The sequence below is a fragment of the Microcaecilia unicolor genome, chromosome 1 (assembly GCF_901765095.1).
Source record: "Microcaecilia unicolor chromosome 1, aMicUni1.1, whole genome shotgun sequence".
Classification (NCBI taxonomy): domain Eukaryota; kingdom Metazoa; phylum Chordata; class Amphibia; order Gymnophiona; family Siphonopidae; genus Microcaecilia; species Microcaecilia unicolor.
The window spans coordinates 358,536,423-358,552,272 of NC_044031.1; the positions used below are offsets into that span (position 1 = coordinate 358,536,423).

The following is a 15,850-nucleotide window of genomic DNA, read 5'->3' on the forward strand; positions in this document are numbered from 1 at the left end:
AACCGTTCCAGTAGGTGGGACACTCGTCGCCTAGCGATCAATCGTCTGCTGAACCGGGGACAATGTTCTGGCCAGCTGCAGTTGGCCTCTCACCGTCCCCTTCCTTTTAGTATGAGGCATCGAAATAGGAAATTCAACAATAGAAACACCAGCAAACAACTCCGATCAGGCAGCAAACGTGCTCAGGATGCCATCTTGACATCCCCCCCCCCCCCCCCCAAGGAGTTTTTAAAAACTGTTTTAAGTTACAAAATCTGCAGGTATGCAATGACTAAGAAGGGAGCATCTCCACATTGATTTATAATGAATTTTAAAAGCACAATACACTTTTCTGAGTACATACTTATCACAGTTTCAGCAATAATGTTATTAAAGTGAAAAAATAAATTACATTTAATAGTAGAGTTGAAAGTAGCATATATATATGTAATTTGATATTAGAATGGTTTTCTAATTTAAAAAGTTAAAAATAAAATCTATATCCATCCCCTAGGTATATGACAACTCCACCTGCACAAATACCCCCAATACTTCTCTTTCAAAACCCCATCTCAGCACAGATGCCACCATACCAATCTCTCTCATCCCCCTCCCCAGCATTGAAGCTCTCCTTTTTTTGAAAGTACCCTCTGTGACCTCCCCCCATCCTCCTCTGCCATCACCCTGTCTCTCACCGTTAAATTTGAAACATGTGGAACACCATACTGTCCTATTGTTCAAATAGAGCAATCAGCCCAGGTGGCAGTCCAATGTGCAGCTGCTCTCCTCCTCTTTCACTTGTGCTGCCCAAGATCACAAGAAGAGCAGTAGGATTTGAACCGGGCACCTCTGGATGTCAAGACTGGTGCTGTAACCACTAGGTCATAGGACAAAGCACACATTTCTGGCTTCCATTAAAACCATATGGTCATTTTCGGCTGAAACCGAAAACATTGGCCTAAAATTAAAATAATGTTTCAGCTGAAGCCAAAACCGAAACCAGACAGAAAAGGGATTTTGGGCCAGTTTCGAAGCCATAAATTAAATCGAAATTTGGTCAGCCTCTAGTGTCATGATGTTCAGTCTCTATTTTCTAAGTAATCAATTAGTGTAGCTCTCTATTTAAAGGGTCACTCTTCTTAAGCTTTTCATTTTGTACACTAATCTTTGCTTTAAACTGCTTTGCTTTTCCAAATAATAAATAACATTTTATTTCCCCCTTCTGATCAAAACACATCCTCCAAATGCAGCTAAGTATTTTTGTTTTCTCTTGAGGCAGTGGCTCCAAATGGTGAGTTTTGCTTATACCATGACAGTAATGAACTTCACTCTTATGCCAAAGTATGTGTCATAATATCTCAAGCTATCAAATTTACTGCTGAGGCTTACCATAGTACTTGTATTGTGCTAAATAATATTCAGAAGATATAATATGTACAAACACAACTTAAAGTGTGCTTTCAAATTGGGTTTAATGAAGCCTGTGGTACCCAGCATGATGGGAAATATTTCTGTCTTCCCTGTTTACAAAGCTGCACTAGCGGCTGCCGGTGCGCTAATGCCAACACAGTCCATTCACTTTGAATGGGCTGTGTTGGCATTACCGCGTGGCTTGTAAACAGGGGGTGTGTCTTTCTGATAATTTTTTGTGTCTGACTCCATTTCTTGGTATTAGAAGATCATCTCTCTCTCCATATGATTCACAGAAAATTTAAACATGGCACTTTACACACCTCTATTATTAATGCTATTCTTGTATTTTTCACTTTTACCATTATACCCAGTTTTCTTGCATCTAGCTTTTTATCAGTTGAAACAGAAAATGTCCCAGATAATCACAATTTCTTCATTTTCTATACCCTGTGGAATACCACTTGCACTTTAAGCCATGCTATGGAAGGGCAATTCTCAGACGATTTACCTGTGTAAATGGCTGTGAAAATTGGCCTCTTATTTATTTTCTAACCTTGCTCTGCTGTGCTCTTTAATTCCTACGCCTCTCTTGCCCCAATGTCACCTCCTCCTCTCCCCCTTCTTTGACATCCCCAGGTTCTAATGATTCTTGTTCCTTCACTCCAACCCCTTTCTGGTGCTCATCTGTCAACGGGTTACGCATTTCCCCCTCCTGGTGATTATGCTTTGAATTTGTCTTGATCCTGTGAACACTGCTGCTAGCCCACCGATGAAAAGCTAGGACGCCAAAGGCAAAGCAGTAGAAGAATGATAAAGTACACAAGTATACATCTTGACAACAATTAAATTGTTAAAATAAACCATTTGAACTTTTTGGCTGTACCGTCAAATCCAGAAAGATACCATGACACTTCAGTTTGAGGATGGAAATCAGTTTCTCTCTCATATTTTTGCCTGCTGCAACACCATAATTGAAGGTCAGGCTGGACCTAATGGAGGTTCCAGCATAGCTGCAAACAAAATAGTAAAAAACTTTTTAAAATAAGATTGTGCCTTACATACCTAATTTGTGCCAAAGAAAGCCTTACATTTCAAGGCAATGCCCTCAGTGATGTACCAGATATACCTTTTTTTTAATCTATTTTTATTTTACATATGCCCAAATAATATTTTTCTGTTAATTCTAGTTGTCTTTTGAGGTTTTACTTATTCACATGAATTGGCAGCATTTAACAAACCATTAAAAAAAATAGCTACATGGAAGCCTGAATATAGACGACCTTGAAACATCTCTCTCAAAACTATTTGAGATATATCTTTATAGATCATGTAAGCTCATTATAAAGCAGCTTATACTTTTTAAAAATCACAAGACAACTGTGACTCAGTCTCAAACACACTGGGGTCAATATTCAAAAATCTGTAAAGCTGAAAACATATCCAGAGAAAGTTATGTGCACAATCAATATTCAAAAATCTGTAAAGCTGAGAACATATCCAAAGAAAGTTATGTGCACAACTTTTTATGTACATTCAGTCTACCACTGAATATATGCACAAAAGCCAGTAATTTGGGACAACCTTTTACCACAAAACCAGACTTAGGATCATAACTTTATGCAATGTGTATTGAATGTCAGCACCAAGTGCATAAAGTTATAAACCCGCTTAGGAAAGCCTTCAGCTGCTATCACTTGATTTTATGTGCATACTAGTAAAAAAAAGGCCCGTTTCAGAAAGCAATGAAACGGGCGCTAGCAAGGTTTTCCTCTAAGTGTGTGTGTTTTACAGAGTGTGTGAGAGAGTGAGTGTGTAATAGAGAGAGAGTGAATGTGTGAGAGTGTGTGACAGAGAGAGTGAGACTGGGTGCGAGAGTGTGTGACAGAGAGAGTGAGACTGGGTGCGAGAGTGTGTGTGTGAGAATGAGGGTGTGTGTAACATAGTAACACTAGTAAAAAAAAAGGCCCGTTTCTGACACAAATGAAACGGGCGCTGGCAAGGTTTTCCTCAGAGTGTGTTTGTTTGGGAGAGTGTATGGGAGAGTGACTGTGTGTGAGAGAGAGTGAAAGTGCGAGTGTGTGTGTGAGAGAGAGAGAGTGAGTCTGGGTGTGAGTGTGTCTGTGAGAATGATAGTGTGCAAGTGTGTATGTGAGACACAGTGTGAGAGAGAGTGTGTTTCACACAGATACAGTGTGTGCGAGAGAGTGTGTGTGAGACACAGATTCTCTGTGAGACTGAGTGTATGAGACCAAGCGAGTGTGTGAGTGACTGTGTGACACATAGAGAGTGAATGTGATACACTGTGAGACATAGAGTGTGTGAGAATGAGAGACAGAAAGACATTGTCTGTGAGAGAGAGAGTGTGTGTGAGAGAGTGTGTGTGTGTGACAGAGATACCTCCATCCCTCTCTCTGGTGTTAGGCCCCCCCCTCTCTCTCTGGTGTCTGAGATTGCTGCCACTGCACCCAAGCAATTGGTGTGCTGGAGGAGGGGGAGAGAGAGAGAGAGAGAGAGTGTGTGTGTGTGGGGGGGGGGGGGGGGGGGTGTTGGGGGGTTCAGCTTGGAAGAAGAGGGGTGGGGTGGTTCAAGAAGCGCTGCCAGATGAGAGTGAGTGTGTGTGTGTGGGTGGAGGTTCAGGAAGCAATGCCAGATGACTGAGTGAGTGTGTGTGTGTGGGGGGCATGGAGTTCAGGAAGTGCTGCCAGATGAGAGAGAGAGTGAGTGTGTGTGTGTGTATGGGGTTTCAGGAAGCGCTGCCAGATGAGAGAGAGAGAGAGAGAGAGAGAGAGAGAGAGAGAGTGTGTGTGTGTGTGTGGGGGGGGGGGGGGGGGGGGGTAGGGGGGTTCAGGAAGCGCTGCCAGATGAGAGTGTGAGAGAGAGTGTGTGTGTGTGTATTGGAGGGGTGTGGGGGGGGGGGGTCTGGAAGCACTGTCAAATGAGAGTGTGTGTGTGTGTGTGTGTGTGTGTGTGTGTGTTGGGTGTGTGGGGGGTTCAGCTTGGAAGAAGAGGGGTGTGGGGGGTTCAGGAAGCGCTGCCAGATGAGTGAGTGTGTGTGTGTGGGGGGGGGGGGGGGGGTTTATCAAGCATTGCCAGATGAGAGTGAGTGTGTGTGTTTCGGGCGTGGGTTCAGGAAGCTCTGGCAGATGAGAGAGTGAGTGTGTGTGTGGGGGGTGGGTTGATGAAGCGAGGCCAAATGAGAGTGAGTAAACGTGTATGTGGGGGGGGGGGGGGGTTCAGTAACGGCTGCCAGATTAGTGAGTGACTATGTGGGGGGGAGGGGGCAGGGGTTATTGGAAGCGCTGCCAGATGAGAGTGTGTGTGTGTGTGTACGGGGTTTCAGGAAGCGCTGCCAGATGAGAGAGTGAGTGTGTGGGGGGGGGGGGGGGCGAAGGGGGGTTCAGGAAGCGCTGCCAGATGTGAGAGAGAGTGTGTGTGTGGGGGGGGGGGGGGGGAAGGGGGGTTCAGGAAGCGCTGCCAGATGAGAGTGTGAGAGAGTGTGTGTGTGTGTTGGAGGGGTGTGGGGGGGGGGGGGGTCTGGAAGCGCTGCCAGATGTGTGAGTGAGTGTGTGTGTGTGGGGGGGGGGGGGGGGTGGCGGTTTATCAAACGTTTCCAGATGAGAGTGAGTTTGTGTGTGTGTGTTTGGGGGGGGGGGGGGGGTGTCAGGAAGAGCTGCCAGATGAGTGAGTGTGTGTGTGGGGGGGGGGGGGGCAGGGATTTCAGGAAGCGCTGCCAGATGAGACAGTGAGTGTGTGTGGTGGGGGGGCGGGGGTTTAGGAAGTGTGGTCAAATGAGAAGGGGGGAAGGGGGTTCAGGAAGCGCTGCCAGATGAGTGTGTGAGAGAGAGTGTGTGTGTGTGTGTGGAGGGGTGTGGGGGGGTTCACCTTGGAAGATGAGGGGTGTGGGGGGGGGGGGTTCTGGAAGCGCTGCCAGATGTGTGAGTGAGTGTGTGTGTCTGTGGGGTGGCGGTTTATCAAACGTTTCCAGATGAGAGAGTTTGTGTGTGTGTGTGGTGGTGGGGGGGGGGGGGGGGGTCAGGAAGTGTGTCCAAATGAGAGTAAGTGTGTGTGTGTGTGGGGGGGGGGGGGGGGGTCAGGAACTGCTGCCAGATGAGTGAGTGAGTGTGTGTGGGGGGGGCAGGGATTTCAGGAAGCGCTACCAGATGAGAGAGTGAGTGTGTGTGGTGGGGGGCGGGGGTTTAGGAAGTGTGGTCAAATGAGAGTGAGTGAGTGTGTGTGTGGGGGGTAGGGGGGTTCAGGAACCGCTGCCAGATGAGTGTGTGTGGGGGGGAGGGGGGTTCAGGAACTGCTGCCAGATGAGTGTGTGTGTGTGGGGGGGGGGGGCAGGGGTTTCAGGAAACGCTGCCAGATGAGAGAGTGAGTGTGTGTGTGTGGAGGAGTGGTTCAGCAAGCACTGTCAGATGTCAGTGAGTGAGTGAGTGAGTGTGTGTGCTGTATAGTTCAGTTGGGGGGGGGGGGGGATTGTGCTTTGAAGAAGAGGGATGGAAGCGCTGCCACTTTTCGGGTTTGTGTTTGATGAGTGCCGTCACTGCCCCCTCTGCGCGACGCACCGCCCCTTCTGTGCGACGCACCCCCCCCCCCTCCGCCGCCAACCCACCCACCGTCGCGTTGGGGGGGGGGGGGGGATTGTGCTTTGAAGAAGCGGGAAGGAAGCGCTGCCAGTTTTCGGGGTTGTGTTTGATGAGTGCCGTCACCGCCCCCTCCGCCAACCCACCCACCGTCGCGTTGTTTTGCTGGCGGGTGACCCAAAATCCCAGCAGCAGAAGTCCTGTGTTTTCTGCTGACTCCGGCGTGATCTTCGGCATTGCTAGCCTGTGCAGGGCGGGGTTATTTGCGTCTGACGTCCTGCATGTGCAGGACGTCAGACGCACAGAAGCCCTGCCTGCAGAGGCCTGCAGAGGCTAGCAATGCCGAAGATCACGCCGTAGTCAGAAGACAGGACTTGTGCTGGAGGGGTTTCGGGTCCCCCGCTAGCAAAGCAACGCGAAGGTGGGTGGCTTGGGGAGAGGGGGGTTGGTGCGGGGGGCAGGTGTTGCACCTCCCGCATTCTGTGGGCAGGGCTTCTTTTGATCTCCGGAGCTTTTTTTGGTTGTTTTGGGGGTGGTGCGGCGCGGGGGTGGGTTGTGGACCTGGAACATTCTGTGAGCCGGGCTTCATTGGGACTCCGGAGCTTTGGGAATGGTTTCCCTGCACAGTTTGTCTGCGGGTGGGTCGGAAGGTTGGTAGCCAGCGTTTCCTAGGCAGGGGGAGGAGTAGGGAAACGCGGAGCGTTCCCTACTCCTCCCCCTGCCTGGGTGCGATCCCTTCGTTCTGTTTTCTGTAGGTTTTCTGCCCTCGACGTCATGACGTTTGACGCAAGGGAGGGGCAGACATGGTCAGTAAGATGGCTTCACCACCATGAAGTTACGAACCCTTCAGGGAGTGACTGAGTGACTTCAGAACATTGTCTTCAGAACGTTGAGGGTGAGTTTTATTATAGTAGATAGTAGATGATGGCAGAAAAAGACCTGCACGGTCCATCCAGTCTGCCCAACAAGATAAACTCATATGTGCTACTTTTTGTGTATACATACCTTACCTTGATTTGTACCTGTCCTTTTTCAGGGCACAGACCGTATAAGTCTGTCCAGCACTATCCCCGCCTCCCAACCACCAGTCCCGCCTCCCACCACCGGCTCTGGCACAGACCGTATAAGTCTGCCCAGCACCATCCCCGCCTCCCGCCACCGGCTCTGCCACCCAATCTCGGCTAAGCTCCTTAGGATCCATTCCTTCTGAACAGGATTCCTTTATGTTTATCCCACGCATGTTTGAATTCCGTTGCCAGTGTGTGCCCTCACCTTCCCTGCCTCCCAGTTCCAGGGCCCCCTCCCCCCTGCCTCCCAGTTCCAGGGTCCTCAACCCCCCTCCCTCCCTCCCAGTTCGAGGGTTTTCCCTCCCTCCAAGTTCCAGGGTCCTCACCCCCCTCCCTCCTCCACCCTCCTTCCCTCTCCCTCTCTTCCCCCACCCTCCTTCCTGTTCCCCTCCTTCCCTCCCTTCCTCTCCCTCCCTCCTCCTCCCCTCTCCCACTGGGAGCCTTCAGTTCCGGGAGAGGAGCCCGGCCGCACGTCACCATGGAAGTGTTGGTTTTTGATCACGTGGGTACTGGGTCCATTGTGATGCAAGTGAGGTGATTGGAAGCAGAGTGCTGCTACCAGTCCCCGTTAGTTAGTGGCCACAACGGTAGTCAGAGAGGGAGGTGGAGGACAGGCAGAGAAGCCTCTCCCGCAAGACCCCTGGAGATGGCTGTCTTTTCTTTGCACTGCCTGAGCCCCGTTCATGGCAAGAACAGCGGCAGCGCAGCACTGGAGGTGGTGCACTGTCACGTCAGCTCCGGTGTCCCCTCAGAGACAACGGTTATGCGCGCCGGGAGCATGAGAGCTGGCATGGAAGTATGAGAGACAGGCACGGCTATGTCTTGATGTCTGAGAACAGTGTCCTGCAAGTCACCGGCCGGTAACAGCGCTTGGAGCGATCAGCGCGATCGCCGGTATCCGAGCCCTGCTCCCCGCCCCCATGTGCTGCAGCGTGCGCACCTACCTGCACCATGACGGGCAGTCGCAGCGAGTCCTTGGCGATGCTGTGGCCGCATTTCTTGCACGAACCTCGGCCGTTCTTGGCGTACTGGGCCCGGTAGAGCTTCTCGCCTGCCTGACAGTCTTCCATGGTAACGGCTGCAGGAGACAGCGGAGCAGGAGAGGAGGATGCACACCGTTGCCCCTCGCTGAACCACAGCCGCCTTCACCGCTGTAGGCTAAGGTAGTCGCTCGCAGAGCCGTCGGCAGCAGCGCGGCCAAAGCAGGGCCGGCGAGCAACGGGTTTGCGATGCCATTCGTTCAGTGTCAGTGCTCCGCCCTCGACGTCATCACGTTGTGACGCGAGGGCGGGACAGACACTCACTGGATATCTATGCCACCTCAAGTTTCCGGCTGAGGCTTCATTAGAACATTGGAGGTGCGTTTTATATATAGAGATAATTTAGCAAGTACAAGGGGTTGGAAATTCAAATTTCAATATCTGCATGGCTAACTTCAACAACTAACCACAAAACCCTTTGAATAGTGACCCCTTTGGAATTATGATCCACAGCTTTAATACATTCACGTGGATCCACAGGTGGCTGATAACAGAATAACCTTTAGCAAGGTGAGATGTGAAAAAAAGCAAAAACAACTAAAAATAAGCAGAGGCAGAGTACATAGCAGCAGCATGAACAGGACTGGGTTAGGAAACAGATGAAACTGGCTTCTTAAAGTCACATATATATTCTGAAAAGCAGGGCCGGTCTTAGGCAAGGGTGACAGGAGAGGTCGCACAGGGCCCCACGCCTCCAGGGGCTCTGCGGCGCTTCCTCCCGCTCCCTGCCATTCGATCCTCAGCTTTCCTTCCAACCGCCCTGCGTTTAAAAAGTCACAGTGGCGGCAGCATCAGCGAAAAAGCAGGCTTGCCTCTAGCCTTCCCTTCTCTCTCAGTGTGCACTGTGCCACCTTCATGGAAACCAGAAATAGAAATTGCATCAGAGAAAGGCGGTACCAGTGGGCATAGAATGAAGGTGGAAGTGGATAGGCTCAAAAGTAACCTGAGGTCATACTTCTTCACAAAGAGTGATGAATTCGTGGAATAGGCTTCTGGTGGAAGTGGTAGAGTCAAAAACAGTATTTGAGTTCAAGAGAGCTTGGGACAAATACATAGGATCTCTAGGGAGTGATATGGAGAGTAGATGACATGGATGGGCAGACTAGATAGGACACAAAAAAGGTTGTCCTACCTTTATGTGGAAAGTTAACCAAGATCTAAATATTGGCCGGTGTCCAATTAACTTCCGTGTCCTGACCTGAAGTTATGTCAGCCCCAATCGCAAGCAAGATACAGCCCCGCATCCGATCCTCCCTCTCACCTCTCAGACAAGATGCAGGCCGACCTCTGATCCTCCCTGTATCCCTCCCACCCCAAAAAGATGCAGCCCATCCTCCGTCCCTCCCATGCCCCCCCACAAAACAAGATATAGCCTCGACCCAATCCTCCCTCCATCCCTTGCCCCCTACAGAACAAGGTGTAGATTCCTCTCCGATCCTCCCCTCACCAACCCTCACCTGGAATAAGAAGCCTCCCTTCAATCCTCTCTCCCACCCCCCATGAGCAAGAACCCCCCCAGTTTCATAGGATCTTCTCACACACACACTCTTATGATAGGCCTTATAAGATTCTGTTGTTGACTCACAAATTGTATTATTTTTCAATTTCTTCTGGTCTGTCTTCTTTTCTGATCCCGTACCATCCTAATCGCTCTTTGAGATCTTCCTCTGCTAATCATTTTATCATTCCATCTATGACCCGAGTCTAGCATATCACTTCCCGTGAAGAAGGTTTTGTTGCTGTGCTCCCTCTTTAGGGAATAATCTTCCTTCTAATTTAAAATGTATTGTTTCTAGACCTAAATTTAAGAAGGCTTAGAAGACTTGGTCTTTCACAAAGGTTTTTGATTCATTTGTTAAACAGCTTTTTTCTCTTTTTTATTCCTGTGTGCTTCTGCTTTCTTTTTGTATATTTACGTATGTTTTAAGGTATTTTATTGTTGTGCTATATTCATCCCCTTCCTTGCATCTGTGTTGTGATGTATTACTGTTTGTTTTTAGCCAATGTTTATCAGTTTTAATTTTTAAACCACCTTGATGTCTTTTGGATGATAAAACAGTATAACAAATGCTTAAAATAAAACATAAATAAATATATCCTGTTCTGCTGAAGATAGTGTTGCAAAATCAGTAGGAAAAGCAGTCTAACAAATAATTTAGGATCTATTTTTGTTAGGGACTGTATACATCTTTTCCAAACAGGATCTGGAGTTAATTGCTTTAGGTATGGCAAGTCCATAAAAATGAATTGGTTGTCACTTCAGAAAGCAATGGAGTAAAATTGGGTGATGAAAATAATAAATCCAAAAGATTTCCTTTAATATGCATGAGCCCTACTACATGCTGGAAAACTTTAAAACCTCGCATGAACAAGGAAAAATCCTTGTCCCTAATAGATGACAGGGCGTCAAAATGTACATTAAAGTTGTTTACCAAAATTCACAAATTATAATACTGAGCCAAGTAATCTAAAATTAGCTGTAAACACAATCCCACTATCAGTAGACCTGTTAGGAGGCCAGTAAGTTCATCCCCATAAGTTTTATGACAAAGACCACTGACTATTTTAGTAGCTGCCCTCTGGACTGACGCCATCTTGTTTATATCTTTTTGAAGGTGCAGACTCCAAAATAACAAACAGTACTCTAAGCAGGGCTTCACTAGAGACTCATACAAAGGTACTATCACCTCCTTTTTCCTGCACTAATTATGCACTCAAGCATCCTTCTAGTTTTTGCTGTCGTATTTTCTACCTGTTTGGCCACTTTACGATTATCAGATACAATCACTCCTAAGTTCTGCTCTTTCATGCACAGAAGTGTTTCACCTTCTACATTGTACCTCTCCCTCAGTTTTTTGTAGCCCAAATGTATGACCCTGCATTTTTTAGCATTAAATCTTAGCTGCCAAATTCTGGACTATTCTGCAAGCTTTGCTAGATCCCTCCTCGTGCAATCCACACCATCAGCGGTATCTTCTCTATTGCACATTTTAATACAATATGCAAAGAGGCATACCTTACCAAAAAAACATACCAACATTTATATGAATTTATAAAATATTATGGGCAAAGTTGCAATGGCTACTTTGAAGCTGTGAATATTTATGGCTTACTTACGAGCAAGTGTAAATGTCCATGCACATCTCAAAAATAAAAGTGCATAAATGTACAGAAAAACCAGCACTTACACATGTAAGGGTCAGCAAATCAACTAAGAGCTTCTCTGTAAGGACATATGTACGTGGCATATCACATAAATGGAAAAGGGCATGGTGGGGCTACCACTTATGTATGCAACATATAGAGGGGGTCTTTTACTGAGCGGTGGAAAGCCCAACGTGGACTTACCGCTCGCTAAACCGTAAGTACCACTGGGTTACTACAATAGCTCGGCAGTAGTTTCCCACCCCCAACATGCACCATTTTCGGCGCTACAAAAATATTTTTATTTTTGTAGCGCCGGTGTTTACCTGGTGGTAATCAAGCAGTGCTGTACACTGCCCGGTTATCACCGGATTAGAGTAAGAACCTCCAGTGGTGGGAGGTGGGGATAGTGCTGGACAGACTTATACGGTCTGTGCCAGAGCCGGTGGTTGGGAGGCAGGGATAGTGCTGGGCAGACTTATACGGTCTGTGCCCTGAAAATGACAGATACACAAAAAGTAGCACATGAGTTTATCTTGTTGGGCAGACTAGATGGACCGTGCAGGTCTTTTTCTGCCGTCATCTACTAAGTTACTCCGTTACTATCTCAATGAGTGGTGGTAAGTGCTCCGCCCCAAAATGGCTACGCAACAAGTGCTTCACTCAACGCATGGCCATTTCTTTAAAAAAAAAAAAAAAAAAAAAAAAAAAACCACCACCAAAAAACAGCCTTTTACCCTCTGTGGTGAAAGGGGGCCTCATCATGCATCAAAAACATGTAATGACGCCGGCGCAGGCCCCCTTTTGCTACAGCTTAATAAAATGACCCCAGAATGCATTAAATTACATGTGCTCTTGCCACATTTTGGCACTCAGAATTATACCAGTTCCATGACTGCTGTAACTGCAGGAGCCTAAATGTGAGGGACCCCGATGCTGGATTATCATAGTAACATATAATGGAATCTGGGAGTCCATATACCATTATACAATAGCCTCTCACTGTGTGGGATCAGGATGCCAAAAAGGAAATGTTAACTTATAGAACTGCTTCCAAAGTGCACAAACTGTAATTCTGCTTGTACTCTGATGAAACTTCATTCCTGAATGGAAGTATAAGCATAAACTCTGATGTAATTTAACATGTAAAAAGGCATTTCTACGAGATAAATCCTTTATAAAATTGCCCCCCTTAGTTTCTATGTTGTATAAACATATTGTATGACTTTATCAATCAACTAATAATATGCTGACCAGGGAACTCTCTTACCTGGAATAGTCACAGTATACTTCAAGTGTTTTTGTATCCAATAACAAGCCACACCATGGGAATAAAGAGCAACCAGGAATCTGTTTAGCTTTGACAAACCCTGGCAGGTCCTCATCAATCGGAAAATTCACCATTGTTTTATGTGGACTTATTGAGCATCCATACTGAGGAATACCTTTTGCCAATGTTCTGAAACAGAAATAAAGTGACATTTCAAAAAAATTAAAATGGCAAATTAATAATTTTCCTGAATTTGTCAACTTCTGTCAATCACAAAAGGCTTCACTTTCATCGTTAACGGTTTTTTCTATTAATTATTGAAGAGGAATACAACACATTTGAAGATTTTTTTTCTATTGAATTTAGTACTCCTGGAAGGGGCCAAACTGGAACCTGAAGTTCTTCATTTATCCATACAGTATATTTTCAAACTCTGGTGGTTTTAAGTGTGACAGGATATATTAGTTTACAAGGAAATTTAATACTCAAGTTATTCTTCCACGGAGATAGCGATCAAAGATGTTTTTGTACTAACTACAATGGTGTGTTTTTAAAGTTCATATGAGTTCTGTGATGGACTTTTGAAAGTGTCATGGGAGAGTCATTAGCATTATCTTATATTTTGCATGCTAAAGCATCTAAGCTGCTTAGAACCCTGAAGCAGCATATTTTATTTAAAACAACTCACTGGGCTTGGGATACATTGAAAAAGAAATATGGTTTTCCAGTGCATTGTTCTAAATCTTTGTCTATTATAGTAATGCTGATTTTCCACTGGGGATATCCAACCTTGTTCCAAGCTTTGGGGGAAACAGGGGTTAACTATGATGTTTAATTTTACTGGAGAAAGATGAAGCAAAACTATTGGATTATGCAACTATTAAAGCTTATGGGATGCAGTCACAGAACTTGTAGATTGTAAGCTCTTTGAGCAGGGACTGTCTTTCTTTCTATGTTTGTGCAGCGCTGCGTACGCCTTGTAGCGCTATAGAAATGCTAAATAGTAGTAGTAGTAGTTGTACTCTTGTACACAATTAATACATTATGTTTACTCTTTCGCAAGCGATGTCCCCTACTGGTAGGGCGCTATTACAAAGGATTTAAGAAACTGGTAGGACTTTCCCATTTTTATGTTGTGGTGAATAGATGGAAGCCAGACTTTGGGGACAACCTTCTCAGCATGAAGAGTGGCCCTGCTCTGGTGGAGAGCACCCAGCTTCGGGAGCTCCATTACAAACTTTTGCTATGTCTTTATGTCCACACCTCTAAAGCATGGAAAATGGGGTTCCTAAATGAAGAACTATCACAGGTACATTTAAGCATTGTGTATGGGAGTGCCCTATGATTTTTGAATTTTGGAACACTTTGTGGTCCCATTTGGGTTCTACGTATGGTCGAACATTTGGGGCATCACCCCCGCCATAACTTGTTGGACAAAACAGACTGAGGAGGTGAGAGTTTCTATTTCATTTTTGTGCAAGGCATACATGGTTGCTAAACATTGTCTTCTTCTGCAGTAGATAAGAGACCAACCACTTTTTGTTATGGCACATCCAGATGAATGATTTATTGCATATGGAAAATCTCTCTGTTGTCTCTATGGGACTACAATTTAGAAAATGTTAAAGAATCTGGGACCCTTATTTGCAAACTTTACCAACTTGGGTTCACTCAGTTTTGCTGAATGATCTAGACATTTGAAGCTTTACTAGATTTGTATAGGTCACCTGGGAATGTTTAGTAAGAGTTATTCATTCCTGGGGAAGGCTGTATATTTATTTTATTTATCATACTTGATATGCCACACAAGACCTGCACATATCTAGGAGATTCACAAAGCTAAAATCAACACACTAACAAGAGAAAGAAGAATTAAAATTAAAAAAGGTTGCCATTTAGTTATGGGTGGGGAAGGATACAGAAAAAAAAGGTGGGTCTTAAGAAGTATGTTTAAATGCTGCAACTGTGGTCTGATTTGTAATACAGAGGGGAAGGTCATTCCATAATTTGGGGCCAAGATATCTAAAAGCAGAGTTCATGAGCTGCTGAGGTGAAGAGAGAAAGGTGGAAGAATATCAAAAGGTTCTGGGTCAGATGAGCAGAGGCAGCGTAGAGGAGTATAAGAGATAAGGAGATTGTGGAGGTAAGAGGGGGCTATAGGTTGGCAGGACTTCTAAACCAAAAGAATTTTGTATTTGACCCATGCAATAACAGGAAGTCAGTGTTCTGAGCGGAAGAGAGGGGTGACGAAGTAATTTGACTGAGGTACATTGGATCAATTGTAAGCACTTGAAAGAACAAAGGGGAATACCAGTATAAAGAAAGTGGCAATAGTCTAGGTTAGATATGATGAGGGCCAGGAACAGTGGGCAGAGAAGCTTAGTGGGAAGGAAAGGACAGAAGGCATGAAAAGGATGGCGTGCCAAAAGGATGAATCAATAACAGAGTCTATTTGGGACTTGAAAGTAAGTTTTGAGTCAAAGTAGCACTTTAGAAATGTTAAGTAGTAGTAGCAAGTGAACACCTAGAATTTTGAAGGATTCCTTATAGGGGACAGGACGACCATCTATAGAGGAAAAGGAGGGGGAGCAGAATCACGGGGCATAGAAAATAGAAAACATTCACATTTAGAGGAATTCAAAAAAAGACGGTCAGACTTTTAGCCACGTTGAGACATGAGTAAGACAGTAATTGAGAGGGGTGATGGATGAAGAATCAATAACATGACAGAAGATTTAATGTTATTCATGTAACAGAATCTATATAATAATTTGTACCTCAGGTTCTCTGGCTGGCTGGCTTCATAACATGCTGACGTCAGCTCGCCTCCAGAATTCTCTTCCTTCTTAGTGTCCCGCCCTCGCGTAAAAATGAAATGACATCAGAGGAGGGCGGGACACTGAGAGGAAAGGCAAGGGAACACTGGAGGCAACATGAGCCCAGCCTGCCGCTGCTGCGACCTCAGGTAAGATGGACGGCTTACAGGCAGGGCGGCAGGAAGGACAGAGTCACTGGTCATGGAGTGGAGAATCGCTGGACATGGATGGGATGGGAGGGCAGGGCACAGGAGAATCACAGCACATGGATGGGATGGGATGGGAGGGGAGAGCAGGGCAGAAGCGAATTGCTGGATATGGATGGGATGGGAGGTGAGGAATGGACAGAGGAGAATCGCTGGACATGGAGGGGAGGCCAAAAACGCTGGACACAGAAGGGAGGGGAGGGAAGGGCAGAGGAGAATTGCGGGACACAGAGGGAACGCTGGAGAAGACGTGAGCCCAGCCTGCCACCGCTGCGACCTCAGGTAAGATGGACGGCTAACAGGCAGGGCGGCAGGAAGGACAGAGTCAC

General features: G+C 46.4%; 1 protein-coding gene across 1 annotated transcript in view; it reads right to left on the reverse strand.

Moving 5' to 3' along the window:
* TERT (telomerase reverse transcriptase) overlaps positions 1-15,850 on the reverse strand; it is a 399,618-nt gene that overhangs the window by 72,625 nt on the left and 311,143 nt on the right. Inside the window, 2 exon segments of the mRNA XM_030209711.1 lie at positions 2,276-2,402; positions 12,500-12,688. Of these exon segments, the coding sequence (XP_030065571.1) occupies positions 2,276-2,402; positions 12,500-12,688 (316 nt within the window).